Here is a 21,449-nt window from a genome sequence, read left to right on the forward strand (position 1 = left end):
GGCCTCTGGATCTTGTCACGGTATCTCGGTGCATTTAAACTGCCATCAATAAAATGCAATAGTGTTCTTTGTCCGTAGCTTACGCCTGCCCATACCATAACCCCACTGCCACTATTGGGCATTCTGATCACAACGTTGACATCAGCAAATCGCCTGCCCACATGACGCCATAAAGCAGTCTGCCATCTGCCCGGTACAGTTGAAACCGGGATTAATCCGTGAAGAGCATACTTCTCCAGCATGCCAGTGAAGGTGAGCATTTGCCCACTGAAGTCAGTTAGGAAGCAGAACACCAGTAAGATCAAGCGGAGGAGCACGCAGATGAGCTTCCCTGAAATGGTTTCTGACAGTTTGTGCAGAAATTCTTCAGTTGTACAAACCCAGTTTCATCAGCTGTCTGGGTGGCTAGTCTCAGACGATCCCGCAGGTGAAGAAGCAGGATGTGGAGGTCCTGGGCAGGCGTGGTTACACGTGGTCTGCGGTTGTGATGCTGGTCGGACGTAGTGCCAAATTCTCTAAAACGTTTGAGGCGGCTTATGGTAGAGAAATTAACATTCAATTCTCTGGCAATCACTCTCGTGGACATTCCTGCAGTCAGCATGCCAACTGCACATGCCCTCAAAACTTGAGACATCTGTGGCATTGTATAGGGTGACAAAACTGCACATTTTAGAGTGGCCTTTTATTGTCCCCAGCACAAGGTGCACCTGTGTAACAATCATGATATTTAATCAGCTTCTTGATATGCCACACCTGTCTGGTGGATGGATTATCTTGGCAAAGGAGAAAGGCAAAAAAAAAAAAAAACATTTTAGAGAAATAAGCTTTTTGTGCATATGAAACATTCATTTATCTCAGCTTATGAAACATGGGACCAACAGTTTACGTGTTGCGTTTATATTTTTGTTAAGTGGATATCAATATTTGCTCATAAAAGGCATTTCCAACATAATTTCTCCAATAATACATTTTACTGACACAAATAGATCTCACCATGTTGAACAAACAAATTGTCTGTAGGCATTTATAAAATTGGACCGGCATATCCTATTTGCATCAGTCAGATCATTACTTTTTTTTCTCTCCATACATTAGGTAATTCATCTGCATGAAATGCTTGTTACTTCCTGGTTACTGACACACGCACACACACCCTGAAATTTGAAGAGGTGAAGGCACTAGGATGAATCCTCTGAGGGGTGAGACCAGGACGGGTAACATCAGCTAAATCAGTGTGAGGCCGAGACGGAGGGAGCATTCGCCAGGCGGTCTACTTATAAACCAACTTCAGTGAGAGAACATCCTAAACCCTGACCTACTTCAGAACTTTAAGACTGTTTTCTCTCCTGAAAGCTTGGCACTGAGAAAAGATAAGACAAGAAAAAAAACAACACAGCAACTTAACAGCCAGCCCACACAGGTGTTTATGTTCTCTCCCACAGTGGATTACATCAACACACACACACAATTATCTTGATATCAACAGATGTCATTTGAAATATATCACATGCAGTCCATCCCATCACAATATATTAGCAGTAGCCGTAGAAATATAATTAATAGAACAGATAGTCACAAATTGCCGAGCAGCTCTGCACCTTCTAGTCATTCTATTTCTATGAAAGTAGTCTGGGGACAGAGTCTGTCAGCCACCAAGCTGAACAGCATCCTGTTCACTCGCTTGCACGCACAGACACCCTGAAGTAGCATCCTGTTAGTGTTTATCTCTTGAGAGGGAGAGGGGGGATGAGGACAACTCCAACCCCCTCCAGCCAGCTGGCTGTCTTCTCCTGGATCTGTCCCCGCTTCGCCTGCCTCATCTGGCCCAGTTCCCCCAGCAGGAAGCCCTCTCTCTGCTGCAGCTCGACAATCAGTGAGGAGGCCTGGACTTGGACCATCACCGTGCCTGTCCCAGACACCTTGCCTGGCAGCACTGCCCCGTCACAGGCTTGTGGGAGCACAGACCCTGGCCTCCAAGACTGGTGGTGGTTGGGAAGTGGCTGTGGCCCCTGGAGACTTGGCCTGTAACTACAGCAACCAGATGTAGGAGTTGAAGTACAGGACTCAGCCAAGCCATGCAGCCTGAGAGCCACTCTCCTCTCAATCTCCTCCAACTCCTCAACGTCTTGAAGAACACTCTGCGCTTTTCTGCTCTGTTGGGACAGAAGAAGAAAGGAGACATTGACAAACAGTTCAGTGCAATGAATTGCAGGATAACTGCCTCTTTCAGTATGTCATCTGAGACAATTACTTCTTACTAAAATGTTTTTATCTCTAAAACAAAATGACTGCTAGGCCCTGGCAGCATTTCATTTACACTGATGACTCTCATGGGGGAGGAGTGTGTGTGTGCTTGTGCATACGGCACAAGTGTATTCATGCGCGATAATGGGTGAGAATTTGGCAGACATTTTGATATTGCACCAGACACTTCCCACATTAGTGTAGAGAGAGAACGAGAGAGAAAGAGATTGAGAGAACGAGAGAGAATAATTAATGTAGCCTACATTATTAGGTGACCTAGATGTGCTGATTGTGGGGTTGATAATAATTCCCAGCTGTATCAGCGTAATGATATGAATAAAAGTGGAAGCTATGCAAGTCTTGAGTCTGGAGAGAAGCAATAAGCAAATAGGCTATATAGCATAATGAAATGTAATGCTGCACACAAAAGCACATATTTAGGCATTCATATTCCAAATGAAAGAGCTCAATTCACAAGCCACTTCAATTGAGAAAATGATTCCTGAAAATGATTTCCCAAAGAAAACCAGAGAGAGGGGAACAGGAGCTCATATTGCCATCAGACCCACTCCCACTTGAACTGCATAATGCAAGTCCTCCAGAACATTCAAGTTCCCTCTTTTTGCTCTGACAAATTCTCTTTCTCAAAATGTCCTAAAACGTTTCCTCTCCTCCTTCAGTCCAATGACCTGAAAGAACTGACGAGGTGAAAGCCAATCTAATGATGAGCTTCCACCATATTGTTTTCACCTGTCCGGTCTTTTCCAATCATTGAAGACAGTAGAGGACGGAATTTCATACAATTTATAAAGAGCCAAACAGCCAAATGTTGATTCCCTGCCAGTTGGTACTCACCTGCCGTGTGAGGGTGTGTATTACCTGTTTTGTGTATGTGTCCTTCAGCCCTGTCTGCAGCCTCAGCAGCATGTTGTCCAGTTGTTCCAGACCCTCCTTGTCCTTGTAACCGTAGGGAAAGCACCTATTGACAACTTGGTGTACAGGTGACATGTTCTCTACAGTGTCCTCCTCTCTCAGGTCTGAGAGCTGGCTGTCCACAACACTATCCTACAGAGAGAGGGAAGGGGGAGAGAGGGAGGAATGAGAGAAGGAAAGAGGGTTGAGAAAGAGAGAGAAATAGAGAACCACTGTTTATAATGCATGATCCTGGGAAATTAATTTCAAACCTCAAGAGTTTTGTTATTAAATTAAAGTTGCAATATGTAACTTTTGGGGTGACCCAACCAAATTCACATAGAAATGTGAGTAATAGATGTCATTCTCATCGAAAGCAAGTGTAAAAAGCGGTAAATCTATTCTATGTGCATTATTTCTATGATTTCCGTTCTTAAGTTTAGTTTTAGCATCTTTCACTTTCGGTATTGTACACCAGCTTCAAACAGCTGAATATACAATATTTTTTGTTAGGGAAAATATATTTCACAGCGGTTTAGGTGGTAAAATGATTCTCTACATCTTACTTGCTTGTTTTGTTACATAAACTGAAATTAGGCAAACTATTTGAATTTTAGAAACAAGGAAATGGCGTGTAATAATAACAAAACCCTTGATATACTCTGAGCTCCTCCCTTCTATCTCTCCTTTCGCTCTCTGCTCCTGAATGGCGCAGCGGTCTAAGGCACTGCATCTCAGTGCTAGAGGCGTCACTACAGACCCTGGTTCGATTCCAGGCTGTATCACAACCGGCCGTGATTAGGAGTCCCATAGGGCGGCGCACAATCGGCCCAGCGTTGTACGGGTTAGGGTTTGGCCGGTGTAGGCCGCCATTGTAAATAAGATTTTGTTCTTAACTGGCTTGCCTAGATAAATAAGGGTAAAAAAAGCTTTTGTCAGGATCGGACTTCCTGTGTAATTGCAGCTCTCGTCCAATATTGATCCATGTGGGTCTAGTTCTAATCAACAGCAGCCTCCCTCCTAGGAGAGAGGTCAGGCAGAGTCCAGGCACAGACATACTCTAGGCATTGTTGCAAATTGCACCCTATGTGGCCCTGGTCAAAAGTAGTATGCTATATAGGGTTTCATTTGGGAAGCAGTCATTGACTGTGGATAAACTCAATACAGGCTTATGGCAGACTCTCTACACTAACCCTCCAACAGATAACGATACATCATAGACCAGGTCCTGGAGCCTGCATACATTCAACACATACACTGAACAAAATATAAAACGCAACACGTAAAGTGTTGGTCCCATATTTCATGAGCTGAAATAAAAGATTTTCCATATACACAAAAAGCTTACTTCTCAACATCCCTGTTAGTGAGCATTTCGACTTTACCAAGATAATCCATCCACCTGACAGACATATCAAGAAGCTGATTGAACAGCATGACCATTACACAGGTGCACCTTGTGCTTGGGACAATAAAAGGCCACTGTAAAATGTGCAGTTTGGTCACCTTACACAATGCCACAGATGTCTTAAGTGTTGAGAATGTTGTTTTAGAGAATTTGGTAGTATATCCAACCGCAGACCACGTGTAACCACGCCTACCAAGGACCTCCACATCCGGCTTCTTCACCTGCGGGATCATCTGGGACCAGCCACCCGGGCAGCTGATGAAACTGGATTTTCACAACCGAAGAATTTCTGCACCAACTGTCAGAAACAATCTCAGGGAAGCTCATCTGCGTGTTCGTCCTTACCAGGGTCTTGACCTGACTGCAGTTCGGCGTCTTAACCGAGTTCAGTGGACAAATGGTCACCTTCAATGGCCAGTGGCACGAGGGATGTGTGTGCTCTTCACAGAGGAGTCCCGGTTTCAACTTTACCGGGCAGATGGCATTGTGTGGGCGAGCGGTTTGCTGATGTCAACGTTGTGAACAGAGTGCCCCATGGTGGCGGTGGGGATATGGTATGGGCAGGCGTAAGCTATGGACAACAAACACTAATGCACGGCCCTATGTCACAAGGATCTGTAGACAACTTCTGGAAGCTGATAATGTCCCAGTTCTTCCACGGCCTGCATACTCACCAGACATGTCGCCCATGAGCATGTTTGGGATGCTCTGGATTGATGTGTACGACAGCGTGTTCCAGTTCCCGCCAACATCCAGCAACATCATACAATCATTGAAGAGGAGTGGGACAACGTTCCACAATCCACAATCAATAGCCTGATCAACTATGCAAACGAGATGTGTCGCCCTGCATGAGGCAAATGGTGGTCACACCAGATACTGACTGGTTTTCTGATCCACACCATACTTATTTTTTTTAAAGGTATCTGTGATAAACAGATGCATATCTGTATTCCCAGTAGTGCTGTCCCTGAACAAAAAAGATCTTAGTCGACCAGGATTCATCTGTTCTTTCGACCAATCAATTGGTTGAAATGTTAAAATTGGTTTGATTCTGTATATAGACACATCCTATGATTGAATCAAATCAACTATATGCACTGAGCTTGTCTGATGCTTAAACCACACTGTTTGATTAAATAATTTAAAGAGACACAAATGACTAGAGGGAGTCAGACCACAAATCAATTTGATTGTGCTGCCTGGCTCAGAATTTCTGCACTGTGTTAAAAATAAAAACACAGCGAGTGACTGTGTGCCTAGTACCCGTTGCCTCTGTCCTCCCTGCTGCAACATCCACCACAGAACATCAGTGTGTGTAGGGCTGTCCCTGTTGCTGAAGCTGCAACATAATTCAAGCCATTTCTGACTGAAAAGTTGTTACCGAAATCCCCAATTTGTTTAGGAAAAACATTCCCTATTCCCTGAACCCTTGCTCTCTTTACATAAAAGATGTAAGCATTGCATGCATGTGACCAATAGGGCCTGAGCTATAGCCTATCATAATCACATCAATAAATTGGTAACTAACTCCGACCATAGTAATGTCGACAGAAAAATGGATGTGGAGAATGTGAAAAAGAGTACTGGAAAAGGGTTAATGTTTACTGGTTGCTCAGGAGGGAAAGGGGAAGTCAGATGTGTGGAAGACATTTGACTTAGTTGTGGAAGCTACTGGAGATCCAGAAAAAGGAGGGTATAGGAGCAAGCACTGCGTGAGTATTGTGTGTGCCAAACAGTTGCTGTTAGATTACAATATAATTTTTACTGAACATTTGGAACAGTGTGAACACTAAATAAATAAGTGTAACAGAGAGTCTGTTCTAACACCACAAAAATATATAAAGTCTTTATCACAGCAGACTAAAAACAGTTGCATGCATTCTTGAATTGCAGTTCATTTCTTGTTTAGGCTAATTATTCAAAAGCTCCCTTTGTTATTTAATTTAAAACTAAAATGCTTGATTGCATTTCACATTATCAATGTCTCGTATGCTGTGTGATGGCATGAACGAATGAATGATTAATTGATAGATACAGTAGCCTATATATTGAATTATAGGCCTAAATCAGTTATGGTATTAAGACTAAACAGGATGCGCTCTTAGGTCTACAGCTCAGTGGTGGTTATACAAGGATACTATACTAAGACTACTAATGATAACGACATTACTTATTATTATTATTATTATTATTATTATAATAATAAGAAGAAGAAGATCAAGGAAAAAGGAAGGTTATTATAATAAATATAATTTTTTCTACAATTTGGAACAGTGTAAACACTAAATAAATTAAATAATACCAGAGAGGCTGGTCTCACGAAAGAAAATGTGTAAAGCCGTTATTACAGCAAAGCAAAGATTAAAAACAGACAATCTGTGAAATTGTTGCATGAGGCTTGGTGCTCACGGAATCAGTAGGCTATTAAACACACACTCAAACAGGCAACAGAAGCAGCTTCTGTCTTATTTCTGTACATACATACGGATGATTTATAAAGCCAGGCACATTTAACACTTAGGCTGTTGATTACAGACCTAATTAAGTTGGGGTTTCCTCTCTCCTCACTTATCTTACACAATAAGGTAAGGGCTGTTTTCTCATCTCTTAACTCTGCAGCCTCCTCTGCATTGTTCTCAACAATATGCTGGTTAACTTTGCTATTATGCACATAGCAACATGGTCTAGGAAAAGGCACCAATAAAACAGCGCACTGAAGTGTTTCAGAACCGTGGACAACGACCACTATCCAGCGAGGGAGAATGCGCATTTGTTATAAAATCATTTGTTGCACAATTGTTCTTACATAATATAACCACATACAATTTCAGTAGCACGTCTTATACTGACGGACTGTGCCACCCCCACGGCTTCCACAATGGATCAGTCCACTCAGACAGGTGCCAATCAGACAGGTGTCTTGTACACCATGATTATTATTTTTTTTACTACTGCTCAACTAAAGAAATCTCAGTCGACCAACAGCCTACCGACCAAACAATCGACCAAACAATCGACCAGTCAACTAAAAGGGGTCAGTCGTAATTCCCAGTCATGTGAAATCCATAGATTAGGGCCTAATGAATTTATTTCAATTGACTGATTTCCTTATATGAACAGTAATTCAGTAAAATATTTCAAATTGTTGCGTTTACATTTTTGTTCAGTGTATTATAAACCAGGTACTACGGGTCCTGTATGCTGATAGGCTGAAACAGCATTCCAGCCATTTGTATGTCAGATAAAATATACCACTGCTATGACGCAAAAATAATTCTTTATTGTTCTATTTATGTTGGTAACCAGTTTATAATTCCTCCTATAGGTCTCCAGTAGAGCCTGAAATTAGGAAATTCAAAACGGATCATTAATTCACATTTGATCTACATCAAATCTTGAAAGTTATTCCCAGATATGTCCCAAAAAAATGTTACCCAATTTTTAAGCGATAAGGCATTGAACAGCAAGACTAGCGAGTTAATAATTGGGATGTATTACATTTCTCACAAAAGGCAACAAAGCTTTATTTTTTTATTTTAAATTAAATGGCTTTGAGGTGGATTAAAGTACTAGTTTAAATTATTTTCACATTACTGTAATCGACCGGACTTCAATAATCAAAACCCTGGGAGTCCAACTGTGGGTTTCAAACATACTGATAGAAACACCATGAAAGGAAGCCGTTTCTGTTTTACTTTAGGGAAAACACTCAAAGGACTTCTGATCCGTTTATTTCTAATGAAACTGCAGTTCATTTAGAACTTCTACAATCCTCAAATCCACATCTCTGTGATCTGCATGCAGAGAGGGAATCAGAGCAGAGTGACTATTGCCAAAAACATCTGCTCTCCATGGAGGCTCTCTGTATAACTTCATGTCAATCTGAATCACAGTCAGACAGACAGAGATGAGAGCTCAGAACGGTAGTGAATCATTCTGTCAGACACTGCAGAGGTAGTTAATGAGAGTGAGAAAGAGGATATGTAGTTCTGTAAATGTATGTAGTTCTGTCCTTGAGATGTTCTTGTCTATTGATGTTCTGTATTATGTCATTCTGTATTGTTTCATGTGTTGTGTGGACCCCAGGAAGAGTAGCTGCTGCTTTTGCAACAGCTAATGGGGATCCTAATAAAATACCAAAAGATACAGGTAGTACTACCGGGAAAGAGCAGATTAGAAGAAGGCTATTAGTTCCTTAATAATTGTGTTTCACTAGCTCTTACTGTCTCCATATTGGTTTTCTTTTAAAAAAAACGAAATGACATGCAAAACCTAGTCAATTACACTGTAGAGTAGACAGAACATAAAGGACTGGTTAAAAGCAGTGCTAAGGCACTGAGGAGAGAGAGGAAGCACTTCCCCCTACCATCCAGCACCAGAAGAGTGGCTCCTGTCTCTTCCACTCCAGGTAGGCCTCCAACAGCTGACTGAGAGTCTGTAGACGCTCCACCTCCTGCAACACACAGACACAGACACATTCCTTTAACCCAGCCTGCCTCAACCACTGTCAAACACTCACCCACTCAAGATGCACAGAAGTTAACATGCTTGAATAATGCAACACGGCATGTAGAAATAGTTCATTCCTGTTCGCAAAACAATGTCCATACAGGCTAGAACACTTACAATGCAAGACGATACCAGTAGTTTCCAGCTTTAATTGTAGGGAATCTTTCCTTGCAAGCTTAGGCTACAGCTGAATTCACTACCCGAGTACTTTGTTGTGATCATATGTTGATTACATAATATATGCTGATTTCAAAGCTGATTGTCACCAAAAACTTTTTAATTCACTTGGTCTCCCTCACCACCAAAAACTCATTCACTTCATCTCCCTCGCCTTCTGTCTGGTTTCCACTAGATTCCATAGCTAAAGTCAGATTCCATAGCCACTTTCTGCCTTGCAAATGACCTCAATCATTTCTTAAAGAGACTACACACACTTTCATAAAACAAGAGATTGCTTCTTCTATGCAAATGTTGTTGATCAGTACAATAAAATAAAATGTTCTCGTAGCAGTTGCCAATGAAATAAGTCCTAAATGGAAGGGATTGTTTGTCATCTGTAGCCCCACGAAATCAGCTAAAACAAGCTCAATAACCTGTATTGTGAATAATACTATGCATTAACCTGTATTGTGAATAGACCTAGGCTACATCTTGATCTTCCCATTTATTTGTTAGTTTTTTTACTCCTTTTTCGTGGTATCCAATTGGTAGTTACAGTCTTGTCCCATCGATGCAACTCCCATGCGTCCTCCGAAACACGACCCTGCCAAGCCGCACTGCTACTTGACACACTGCTTGCTTAACCCGGAAGCCAGCCGCACCAATATATCGGAGGAAACACCGTACAACTGGCGACCGAAGTCAGACCGCAGGCGAAGGGCCCGCCGCAAGGAGTTGCTAGATCGCGATGGGACAAGGAAATCCTGTCCGGCCAAACTCTCCCCTAACCCGGACGACGCTGGGCCAATTGTGCGCCCCCTCATGGGTCTCCTGGTCACAGCCGGCTGTGACACAGCCTGGGATCGAACGCGGGGCTGTAGTGATGCCTCAAGCAGTGCCTTAGACCGCTGCACCACTCGGGAGATTTACCCAGTTTATCAATACACTAGAGATTTATCATTCAAATAAATGATTACCATTATGTTGTTTTGGAGTTAGTCAAATTTAATGTATGATTGTATAATCATTGTATAATTGATTCAATTAATGCATACATGGCTGTCTCAAAAATATATGCAATGATAAATGAACTCAAAAGATGCCCAACGACTGAAGAGCGGCAGGTAGCCTAGTAGTTAGAGCATTGGGCCAGTAACCGAAACGTTGCTAGATCGAATCCCCGAGCTGACAAGGTAAAAATCTGTCGTTTTGCCCCTGAACAAGGCAGTTAACCCACTGTTCCTAGGCCGTCATTGTAAATAAGAATTTGTTCTTAAATAAAAAGAGAGCAGTAGCCGAGTCTGTCTGGATCAATTGCCATTCTGTGACTTTGGCTAATCCACCTTTTTTTTTTGGTATCGAGTATCGTGATACTAGACCTGGTATCGAAATCAAAAAACTGGTATCGTAACAACACTACTACCAACTGAGCTACAGAGGACACCAGAGCTCACTCACTGCCTCCCTGGCTGGCATTGGTACAAAGCACTGTGTCGGTCAAAGGCTAAGTAAAGGTACAGGACGATCCTCCCTGTGGAGCTTTCCAGCTATTAGAGAAACAAAGCAGTAGAGAGCTCTCTCTCTCTCTCCCTCCGTCTGGCTCTGTACATCACCCACATCTCTCCCAGGAGGGCTGCACCAGGGCCTTCACTACTTATAGTGTCAAAACACACTCCGGGAGGCACAGGCTCATTGTTCGTGTCTAGATTTTTCTTCACTCCCTTTCAGAAAACAAGCACTCAAAAATACATCTTTCTCCTCGTCTCTCACTTTCTCTCCTTGTGCCCTTCCTAGTACTGACTCCCACTGCAACAAACTGTGCACTAAGAAACACCTGTTACATGGTGAGGATGTACCCCTTAAACCCTACTGCTTTAAAGATCTCTCACTTTAAGGAAAAGGCTTCTGTTCCTCAACCAACGGATTTCTAAAGTGTGGAGAGATACAGTGGAGGAAGAATATACTTTTACCCACCAGCAATGTTTGCCAGAACTCTTTACAAAGAGGAAATAGGTATACTGTGCCTCTCCTTCCTCATCTGTGGTTTGTAGTTTGCCTGTGTCTGGTGACGGAAGCAGTGTTGAACATGATGCATGATGGGGACAGGGGCAGGAGGACCCGTCACCTTTTTCAGGGCAGTTGAGCACATGCTGTGATGGTCATCAGAAGAGGGCTGGGAGGTGGACATGGAGGGCATTGTGCTGGAGGAAAGGACCTAAGAAAATAGGAGTCAGAGGCTATGGTGGTTATCCATTTCACCAGAACACACAGATTGAGAGACATTGGAACAAACCAGTATGATGATAATGATGTTCATACTCCATTGGTTGCATTATTGTGAAGTGTGTTTTGGGTTTTAAAAATTAGATGTATTATTATGGTTCAGGTTGAATGACTTGCCTGGTGAAGGAGTCTAGCTCTTTCCTCTCGAATGGAGAGCAACCTCCGCCACTGGAACCTGAGTTTCCCATACTGCCATTGGAGTCTCCTGAGGAGTCGGTCTTCCTTCAGGCCTCCTTGGCCATCCACATCCCCAAGGGAGCCTCCCTCTCTGGGGCTACTCAGTGAGACCTGAGATAAATCAAATGTTATTGGTCACATGTGCCGAATACAACAGGTATTCGGCACGTGTAAGCATTTCACCTTACAGTGAAATGCTTACTTACAAGCCCTTAACCAACAATGCAGTTAAATAAGTGTTAAGAAAGTATTTACTAAAATAAACTGAAGTAAAAAAGAAATATAACAAATAATTAAAGAGCAACCAAAAAAAATAACAGTAGTGAGGCTATATATTGGGGGTACCGGTACAGAGTCAATGTGCGTGGGCACCAGTTAGTTGAGATAATTATGTACATGTAGGTAGAGGTAAAATGACAGCGCAAATAGTCCGGGTAACCACCAGCTGTTCAGGAGTCTTATGGCTTGGGGGTAGAAGCTGTTAAGAAGCCTCTTGGACCTAGACTTGGCGCTCCGGTACCGCTTTCCGTGCGGTAGCAGAAAGAACAGTCTATGACTAGGGTGGCTGGAGTCTCTGACACTGCCTGGTATAGAGGTCCTGAATGGCAGGATGCTTGGCCCCAGTGATGTGCTGGGCCATTCACACGACCCTCTGTTGTGCCTTGCGGTCGGAGGCCGAGCAGTTGCCATACCAGGTGGTGATGCAACCAGTCAGGATGCTCTCGATGGTTCAGCTGTAGAACTTTTTTAGGATCTGAGGACCCATGCCAAATCTTTTCAGTCTCCTGAGGGGGAATAGGTGTTGTTGTGCCCTCTTCACGACTGTCTTGGTGTGTTTGGACCATAATAGTTTGTTAGTGATGTGGACACCAAGGAACTTGAAACTCTTGACCCGCTTCACTACAGCCCTGTCGATGTTAATGGGGGTGTGCTGGTCCTCCTTTTCCTGTAGTCCACAATCATCTCCTTTGTCTTGATCACGTTGAGGGAGAGGTTGTTGTCCTGGCACCACACTGCCAGGTCTCTGACCTCCTCTCTATAGGCTGTCTCATCGTTGTTAGTGATCAGGCCTACCACTGTTGTGTCGTCAGCAAACTTAATGATGGTGTTGGAGTCGTGCCTGGCCGTGCAGTCATGGGTGAACAGGGAGTACAGGAGGGGACTGAGCACACACCCCTGAGGGGCCCCCGTGTTGAGGATCAGCATGGCAGATACGTTGTTGCCTACCCTTACCACCTGATCTAGTTGCAGAGGTGTTCAGTCCCAGGGTCCTTAGATTAGTGATGAGCTTTGATGGCAGGAGTGCCTTTACCTCACCCTCTGACAATCACGAACAAAGGCTTGAGTCTAGAGAGTAAAGGTTTGTCTGGAGGGCACTCCACAAGATAGATCCATCTCAACATCTCCAAAGTGGCGGGATCATAGGGTAATTACAAGGCATGTTTTTTCTCTTTAAATATTCATGGATTTTGAATGATTTTCAGATTAGTGTGATTGGTGGGGTTTAAGTGTTTAAGACCAGAATGTAAGAGACAAATTATAATTTATTTATGAGAAAGGGGGAAATGGTTTTTGTTCTCTCATCTCCTTCCACTTACAGACATGGATTTCTAGTTCTACTGAGTCAGAAGCTCATCATCAGCAGAGCAACACTGCCACCTGCTAGACAAATATGGGACTGCCACTTCAAATCAGTGTAAAAAAAGGATTTAACTTTTGTTAATATGAGTGGATTTTATTCAGAAACAAAACATATTTTGTTGTAAAACTTGAAAAAGAATGTCACCGTGGGTGGGAGTGAGAGGATATCCAGCTCCAGGGATCTTGCTCTCAGCAGGGCCTCCAGCAGGCTCCCTGAAGACAACACCCACCCAAACGCCACCAGCAGCTCTCGGCTCCCAACTTCACTCCTGGGACGGAGCCCAGCAGTCGTCACAACAATCCAGCTGGCACCGTAACCACACTGCCAGAGTGCCTCTCTCACATGGCTGTCTGCAGAGACACAATCACAATGTTTCATTGAAGACAAAGAGTATGAAATGGACATAATAGCTACAACGGACACTATTCATACAGCAAACGCACTCCTCCACAAATAATTACACTTACCCAAGTCTGAAAGTGTTGTGCAAGAACATTCCAGTAGCAGTGCTTTCAGAAGAACACTATGAAGGAGCTTCCAGAACTCCACCACCTGAAATACAGATTCCAAGGTAAACAACCACCTGATGACTAAAGCAGATAAACAAATCTCCCTCCTGTCATATATCTCTGGTCCAAGCACATGCGTCTATCAGCGCACTGAGTGCAGCCCCTTGATAGCGTGAAGAGCAAAGTACCTACTCCACTTAACAGAGGTGTGGACTCGAGTCACAAATATGATGACTTGCAACTCGACTTTGACTTTAACACCAATGACTCGTGACTTGACTTGGACTTGAGCCTTTTGACTCGACCTGACACCCTCCCCAAGCCCAAATATTAAAAATTATGCTATTAAAAAAAAGTGTGCAGCGCATCAATTCTTCATTTAACGGATTACAGTTTGAATCGGACTGCAGCCAATCAAATTGTGCCAGCTGAGAAAAAGTTGTGCGTGGCATTGCAGAGGAACGTCGGCGGGTGAATTCAGATGGAGCCCTTGGAAAGATGATACCCAAAATTATAATTTTAGGATATAAAGACGACGCTGTATTAACAAAAAACAGATTGCAACTTGCAAAACATGCGGGAAGAAAATTACAGACGGAGGCGGAACAATTTCCAATTTTGTTTGACATTGGAAGCTGCACAAAGAATGGTAAGTCGTGGCTAATATAGCCGGCAGCTATATATTGTATTACTTTACTGGTGTATCATGTAAGCTAACGTAATGTTAAGTCAATGAGCCTCCACACAGTCAGTCAGTGCGGGAACGTGATCATTGCACCCAAGATTGAGCCACAACTGGCTAGGCACTTGGTAGCCTAAATCCTGCCTGATTTTACTGCTGTTCCTTAAACCATTGACATACGTTAGCCTACTGTAACCACACAGAGAGAGTGTGTGTGTTAAGGTTGGACGATTGTGTACAAGCCTACGTCGCCCGATTGCGACCCATAGCGATCCTCAATAGTCGATCACTATTGGGGGGGGGGGGGTCTTTCTCATGGCTACCCATGTATTTCCATGGAAATATAACATTTATTTGGAAAGTAATAAATATCTAGATATTTTTAAAAGCATTCATGATTTGTGTAAATGTAATATTCTATTACTCTTGTTAAAAATATGAAATGGTATTACATTTGGTGAAGAGCACATTATGACTTGTTTAGAACTCAAAACTTAAAGTTTAGGACTTGAGACTTGACTTGATTCTTGACGGTCATGACTTGAGACTTGACTTGGGACTTGAGTCTTACTTGTGACTTGTAAAACAATGACTTGGTCCCACCTCTGCCACTTACTAATTCATTGCTAGAGCTGTCTGGGCTGCATTAGCACTCCACTCATGATGCACAGAAGTTAACATGCTTGAATAATGCAACACGGCATGTAGAAATGGTTAATTACTGTTCGCAAAACAATGTCCATACAGGCTAGAACACTTACAATGCAAGACGATACCGGTAGCTTCCAGCTTTAATTGTAGGAAAACTTCCCTGGCTAGCTTATGCTACAGCTGAATTCACTACCCTAGTACTTTATTATGATCACAACATGCTGATTTCAAAGCAGATTGACACCAAAAGCATTAAAAATTCACCTAGTCTCCCTCAAGCAAATTACTTAGATTCAAATGCAGCCCCTAAAACCAACGGAGAGCTCAAAAGTAATTTATTTTGTATTATTGTGAAATGACAGCCTGCACAGACAGAGAAAACGAAGACGTTTTACGTGCTCCTAACCGATACTGCATTTATGTTCGTTTTTTGCGTTGTTTGTAACTTGTTTTTTAACTTATTTTGTACATTATGTATCTGCTACCATCTCTTATGACCAAAAATAACTTCTGGACATCAGAATAGCGATTACTCACCACGAACTGTCAGAAGCTTTTTTTCCCTTTAACGAGTCTGACGAGCCCGACATACTGCTTTCCCGGGAACAGGCCCAAATCCCTGTAATTTGCGTGAAGAGACAACGGAGAAAAAGAGGACAGAGGTCGGGCTGCGTTCTGATAATTCGTAGGCGACCGAATAAACCCCCCCGCCTTCCGTTCTTCTAGCTAACTTGCAATCATTGGAAAATAAATCGATTAACTACGAGGAAGATTAGAGTATCTCATGATAAACTGTAGACCACACTATCTACCTAGAGAGTTAATCTGTATTTTTCATAGCTGTCTACATACCACCACAGACCGATGCTGGCACTAAGACCACACTCAATGAGCTGTATTCCGCAATAAGCAAACAGGAAAACGCTCATCCAGAGGTGGCGCTCCTAGTGGCCGGGGACTTTAATGCAGGGAAACTTAAATACGTTTTACCAAATTTCTATCAGCATGTAAAATGTGCAACCAGAGGGAAAAAAACTCGAGACCACCTTTACTCCACACACAGAGACGCGTACAAAGCTCTCCCTCGCCCTCCATTTGGCAAATCTGACCATAATTCTATCCTCCTGATTCCTGCTTACAAGCAAAAATTCAAGCAGGAAGCAAAAATTCAAGCAGGAAGCAACAGTCAATAAAAAAGTGGTCAGATGAAGCAGATGCTAAGCTACAGGACTGTTTTGCTAGCACAGACTGGAATATGTTTGGGGATTCTTCCGATGGCATTGAGGAGTACACCACATCAGTCATCGACTTCATCAATAACTGCATTGATGATGCTGTCCTCACAGTGACTGTACGTACATACCCCAACCAGAAGCCATGGATTACAGGCAACATCCGCACTGAGCTAAAGGCTAGAGCTGCCGCTTTCAAGGAGCTGGACTCTAACCCGGAAGCTTATAAGAACTCCCGCTATAACCTCCGAAACCAACAAACAGGGAAAGTGTCAATACAGGACTAAGATTGAGTCGTACTACACCGGCTCCGACGCTTGTCGGATGAGGCAGGGCTTGCAAACCATGACAGACACCAAAGGGAAGCACAGCCGAGAGCTAAGCAGTGACACGAGCCTACCAGACAAGCTAAACTATGTCTATGCTCGATTCGAGGCACATAACACTGAAACATGCATGAGAGCACCAGCTGTTCCAGACGGCTGTGTGATAACGCTCTCCACAGCAGATGTGAGTAAGACCTTTAAACAGGTCAACATTCACAAGGTCAGGGCCAGACGGATTACCAGGATGTGTACTGCGAGCATGCGCTGACTAACAGCAAGTGTCTTCACTGACATTTTCAACCTCTCCCTGTCCGAGTCTGTAATACCAACATGTTTTAAGCAGACCAGCATAGTCGCTGTGCCAAAGAACCCAAAGGTAATCTGCCTAAATGACTCTTGATCCGTAGCACTCACGTCTGTAGCCATGAAGTGCTTTGAAAGGCTGGTCATAGCTCACATCAACACCATTATCCCAGAGACCCTAGATCCACTCCAATTTGCATACCGCCCTAAATGATCCACAGATGATGCAATCTCTACTGCACTCCACACTGCCCTTTCCCACCTGGACAAAAGGAACACCTATGTGAGAACAGCGTTCAACACCATAGATGCTCTCAAAACTCATCAATAAGCTAAGGACCCTGGGACTAAATACCTCCCTCTGCATCTGGATCCTTGACTTCCTGACGGGCTGCCCCCAGGTGGTAAGGGTAGGTAACAAACATAAGTTTGCCGATGATACAACAGTGGTAGGCCTGATCACCGACAACGACAAGACAGCCTATAGGGAGGAGGTCAGAGACCTGGCCGTGTGGTGCCAGGACAACAACCTCTCCCTCAATGTGATCAAGACAAAGGAGATGATTGTGGACTACAGGAAAAGGAGGACCGAGCACGCCCCCATTCTCATCGACGGGGCTGTAGAGGAGCAGGTTGAGAGCTTCAAGTTCCTTGGTGTCCACATCACCAACAAACTAACATGGTCCAAGCACACCAAGACAGTCGTGAAGAGGGCACGACAAAACCCATTTCCCCTCAGGAGACTGAAAAGATTTTGCATGGGTCCTCACATCCTCAAAAGGTTCTACAGCTGCACCATCCCGACTGGTTGCATCACTGCCTGGTATGGCAACTGCGTGTACGGTCCAGTACATCACTGGGGCCAAGCTTCCTGCCACCCAGGACCTCTATCCCAGGTGGTGTCAGAGGAAGACCCTAAAAATTGCCAAAGACTCAAGCCACCCTAGTCATAGACTGTTCTCTCTGCTACAGCACAGCAAGCAGTACCGGAGCGCCAAGTCTAGGTCCAAGAGGCTTCTAAACAGCTTCTTCCCCCAAGCCATAAGACTCCTGAACATCTAATGAAATGGCTACCAAGACTATTTGCATTGTCCCCCCCCCTTTTAAGCCGCAGCTACTCTCTGTTATTAACTATGCATAGTCACTTTAATAACTCTACCTACATGTACACTACCGGTCAAAAGTTTTACAACACCTACTTATTCAAGTTTTTTTATATTTACTATTTTCTACATTATAGAATAATTGTGAAGACATCAAAACTATGAAGAAACACATATGGAATCACATAGTAACCAAAAAAAGTGTTAAATAAATCAAAAATATTATATGTTTGAGATTCTTCAAATAGCCACCCTTTGCCTTGATGACAGCTTTGCACACTCTTGGCATTCTCTCAACCAGCTTCATGAGGTAGTCATCTGGAATGCATTTCAATTAACAGTTATTTCCTTCTTAATGCATTTGAGCCAATCAGTTGCATTGTGATAAGGTAAGGGGGTATACAGAAGATAGCCCTATTTGGTAAAAGACCAAGTCCATATTATGGCAAGAACAGCTCAAATAAGCAAAGAGAAACAACAGTCCATTACTTTAAGACATGAAGGTCAGTCAATACGGAAAAGGTTTCTTCAAGTGCAGTCGGCAAAACCATCAAGCGCTATGATGAAACTGGCTCTCATGAGGACCGCCACAGGAATGGAAGAGACAGTTACCTCTGCTGCAGAGGATAAGTTCATTAGAGTTACCAGCCTCAGAAATTGCAGCCCAAATAAATGCTTCACAGAGTTCAAGTAACACACATCTCAACATCAACTGCTCAGAGGAGACTACATGAATCAGGCCTTCATGGTCAAATTGCTGCAAAGAAACCACTACTAAAGGGCACCAACAATAAAGAAGAGACTTGCTTGGGCCAAGAAACACAAGCAATGGACATTAGACCGGTGGAAATGTGTCCTTTGTTCCGGAGTCCAAATTGGAGATTTTTGGTTCTAACTGCCGTGTCTTGTGGGGGAACGGATGATCTTCGCATGTGTATTTCCCACCGTAAAGCAGGGGAGGAGTATTTCCCACCATAAAGAGGAGGTTGTATTTTGGTGTGGGGGTGCTTGCTGGTGTCACTGTCTGTGAGGCACACTTAACCAGCATGGCTACCACAGCATTAGGCAGCAATACGCCATCCCATCTGGTTTGGGCTTAGTGGGACTATCATTTGTTTCTCAACAGGACAATGACCCAACACACATCAAGGCTGTGTAAGGACTATTTTACCAAGAACGAGAATGATGGAGTGCTGCATCAGATGACCTGGCCTCCACAATCCCCCGATCTCAACCAAATTGAGATGGTTTGGGATCGGTCGGATCGCAGAGTGAAGGAAAAGCAGTCAACAAGTGCTCAGCATTTGGGAACTCCTTCAAGACTGTTGGAAAAACATTTCAGGTGAAGCTGGTTGAGAGAATTGTAAATTGTAAAAAAATATATACATGTGTCGGTACACTGAAAAGAGCAAAGCGATCTTCAAGGAAAAGGGTGGCTACTTGACGAATTTTGATTTGTTTAACACTTTTTTGGTTACTACATGATTCCATGTGTTATTTCATAGTTTTGATGTCTTCACTACTATTATACAATGTAGAAAATAGTAAAAATAAAGAAAAACCTCGACTATTACCTCGACTAACCTGTGCCCCCGCACATTGACTCTGTACCGTACCCCCTGTATATAGTCTCTCTATTGTTATTTTACTGCTGCTCTTTAACTACTTGTTACTTTTATTTCTTATTCGTATCCGTATTTTTTAAACTGCATTGTTGGTTAGGGGCTTGTAAGCAAGCATTTCACTTTAAGGTCTACACCTGTTGTATTAGGCGCATGTGACTTTTATTTGACAAAAGTGGTCCAGCACTAGCAACATCTGTACGTCGGCGAGCTACAAAAGTATACTGAATCCAGTCACTAAACAGCTCAAAAACTCACCACCTCCTCTCCTTTGTTAAACTTGGCCCGTCTGAACGTTTCTGCACTAGGTACACACTCCAAACCTAGTGAATATAGAAGTTTACAAAGTGATTCAATCACTTCTTTAGCTTTGACACTCTTTTCACGTTGCATTTTAAACTTTGTGGACAAATCGTTTCTTCAACTTGCCCGGTGACGCTAGAAACTTCCGGGTAGTACAGCCGTCATAGGTTCACTTCCGTATTTGGGTAAATCTACACGTCTGATTGGGTAGTACATGTAATGGAACTGTACAATGTGTTCGTAAATTCACTCTGGAGTGCCAGAGTGCACTCGTAAATTCAGGGCGTTGTCAGATTGTCCGTTCATAAATTCAGAGCATTTCGCACACTGGACGCTCTGGCCGAGGAGTAGGGTTGATCCGAGCGTATTGACCTCACAACCGCAGTAAAGCACCCAAACTAACTGGCTAAAGTTGGCTAGCTATTCCCAGACACAAATGAGAGAACACATCACTCTGACCATTTTACTTGCCCAAGCAGAGCCATTGAAGAGTGGGAAAACATTCTACACAGTGTTGCCAACTCCTCAGTAAGGAAAGTATAATAGATACTTGTCCTAAATGGCTGTCCTAGAAGTCGCTAAATGACGTCATCGCCTAATTTGCATAATTGGCCGTGTGCATGTAATTGTGATGGACTGTAGGGGAGAGGAATAACGTCTTGGGAGAGACAAAAGGTGAGTAAAAAGTCCTAAATATGTTTAGAACTACAAATAAACGTTCTTCTGTTGGTTCATGTTTTTTTTATGTCACAATTCCAACCCTCCTCCTTTATCCGGGCTTGGGACCGCCAAAAGTGACCCGAAAGGAGTTACTTCGTTTTTTATTTAATTTTTTGTTTTTTTAGTTTAGTTTTGTTAATTTGGTTTGGTTTTTAACCTTATGGTCCACTTAGGAGCCTACAACAAGTCACAGTAAAACATGAACATTTTTAACCGTAACATTTTTTTCTTTTTTTGTATACAATCTACATTAACAATCTAAATGGACCAAAAAGAGACAATAAAAAAACTGTCAACGGCAATGTGAGAACATTTTGGTCACTAGTCTGGCCCTAATTCAGGTTAATTTTTTTTTTTTAAATGTAAGCCAGGGCGGGATCAGCCAGCGGCAACTTCCCGCATGCGCGATTCATTTACAGTCTGGACGCGGAGGGCTGAACATCTCCTGCTCTGACTGCAGCTGGGAGTGACTGCTGTGCGAGGACTGGGCCGCCTGTATGTGCTGTGGGACCCAAGGCAGCACCTGCTGCTCGTTGAGAAGAGGAAGAACGATACCTGCTTTTAGGTCAGTCTCCAAAAGTCTCCAATAACACCAGAAAAAGTTGCTAGATTTGTCGCTCGTCACTTTTTTGAAAATGTGTCGCTAGAGGGGTCTGAATAC

General features: G+C 43.2%; 1 protein-coding gene across 1 annotated transcript; it reads right to left on the minus strand.

The window, feature by feature from the left end:
* Positions 1–1,400: 1,400 nt before the first annotated feature.
* Positions 1,401–20,243, minus strand: tedc1 (tubulin epsilon and delta complex 1). Its single transcript, XM_029712957.1, has 8 exons — positions 20,024–20,243; positions 13,805–13,889; positions 13,482–13,687; positions 11,636–11,806; positions 11,361–11,450; positions 8,934–9,020; positions 3,124–3,309; positions 1,401–2,153 (listed from the first exon to the last, which is right to left on the minus strand). Exons 1-8 carry the CDS (start codon positions 20,156–20,158, stop codon positions 1,722–1,724), a joined length of 1,392 nt encoding a protein of 463 aa, XP_029568817.1. The 5' UTR covers positions 20,159–20,243; the 3' UTR covers positions 1,401–1,721.
* Between the last annotated feature and the right edge of the window lie 1,206 nt (positions 20,244–21,449).

The sequence above is a fragment of the Salmo trutta genome, chromosome 25, assembly GCF_901001165.1.
Source record: "Salmo trutta chromosome 25, fSalTru1.1, whole genome shotgun sequence".
NCBI lineage: Eukaryota > Metazoa > Chordata > Actinopteri > Salmoniformes > Salmonidae > Salmo > Salmo trutta.

Bases quoted from the DNA above. Each gene is read 5' to 3' on its own strand.
- tedc1 (XM_029712957.1), bottom strand. From the start codon at position 20,158: ATGCAACGTGAAAAGAGTGTCAAAGCTAAAGAAGTGATTGAATCACTT. The intron at 13,688-13,804 runs GTAAGTGTAATT...GTGTCTCTGCAG, and splicing joins CACAACACTTTCAGACTTGG to ACAGCCATGTGAGAGAGGCA. The intron at 2,154-3,123 runs GTAATACACACC...CTGTCCCAACAG, and splicing joins AGGACACATACACAAAACAG to AGCAGAAAAGCGCAGAGTGT.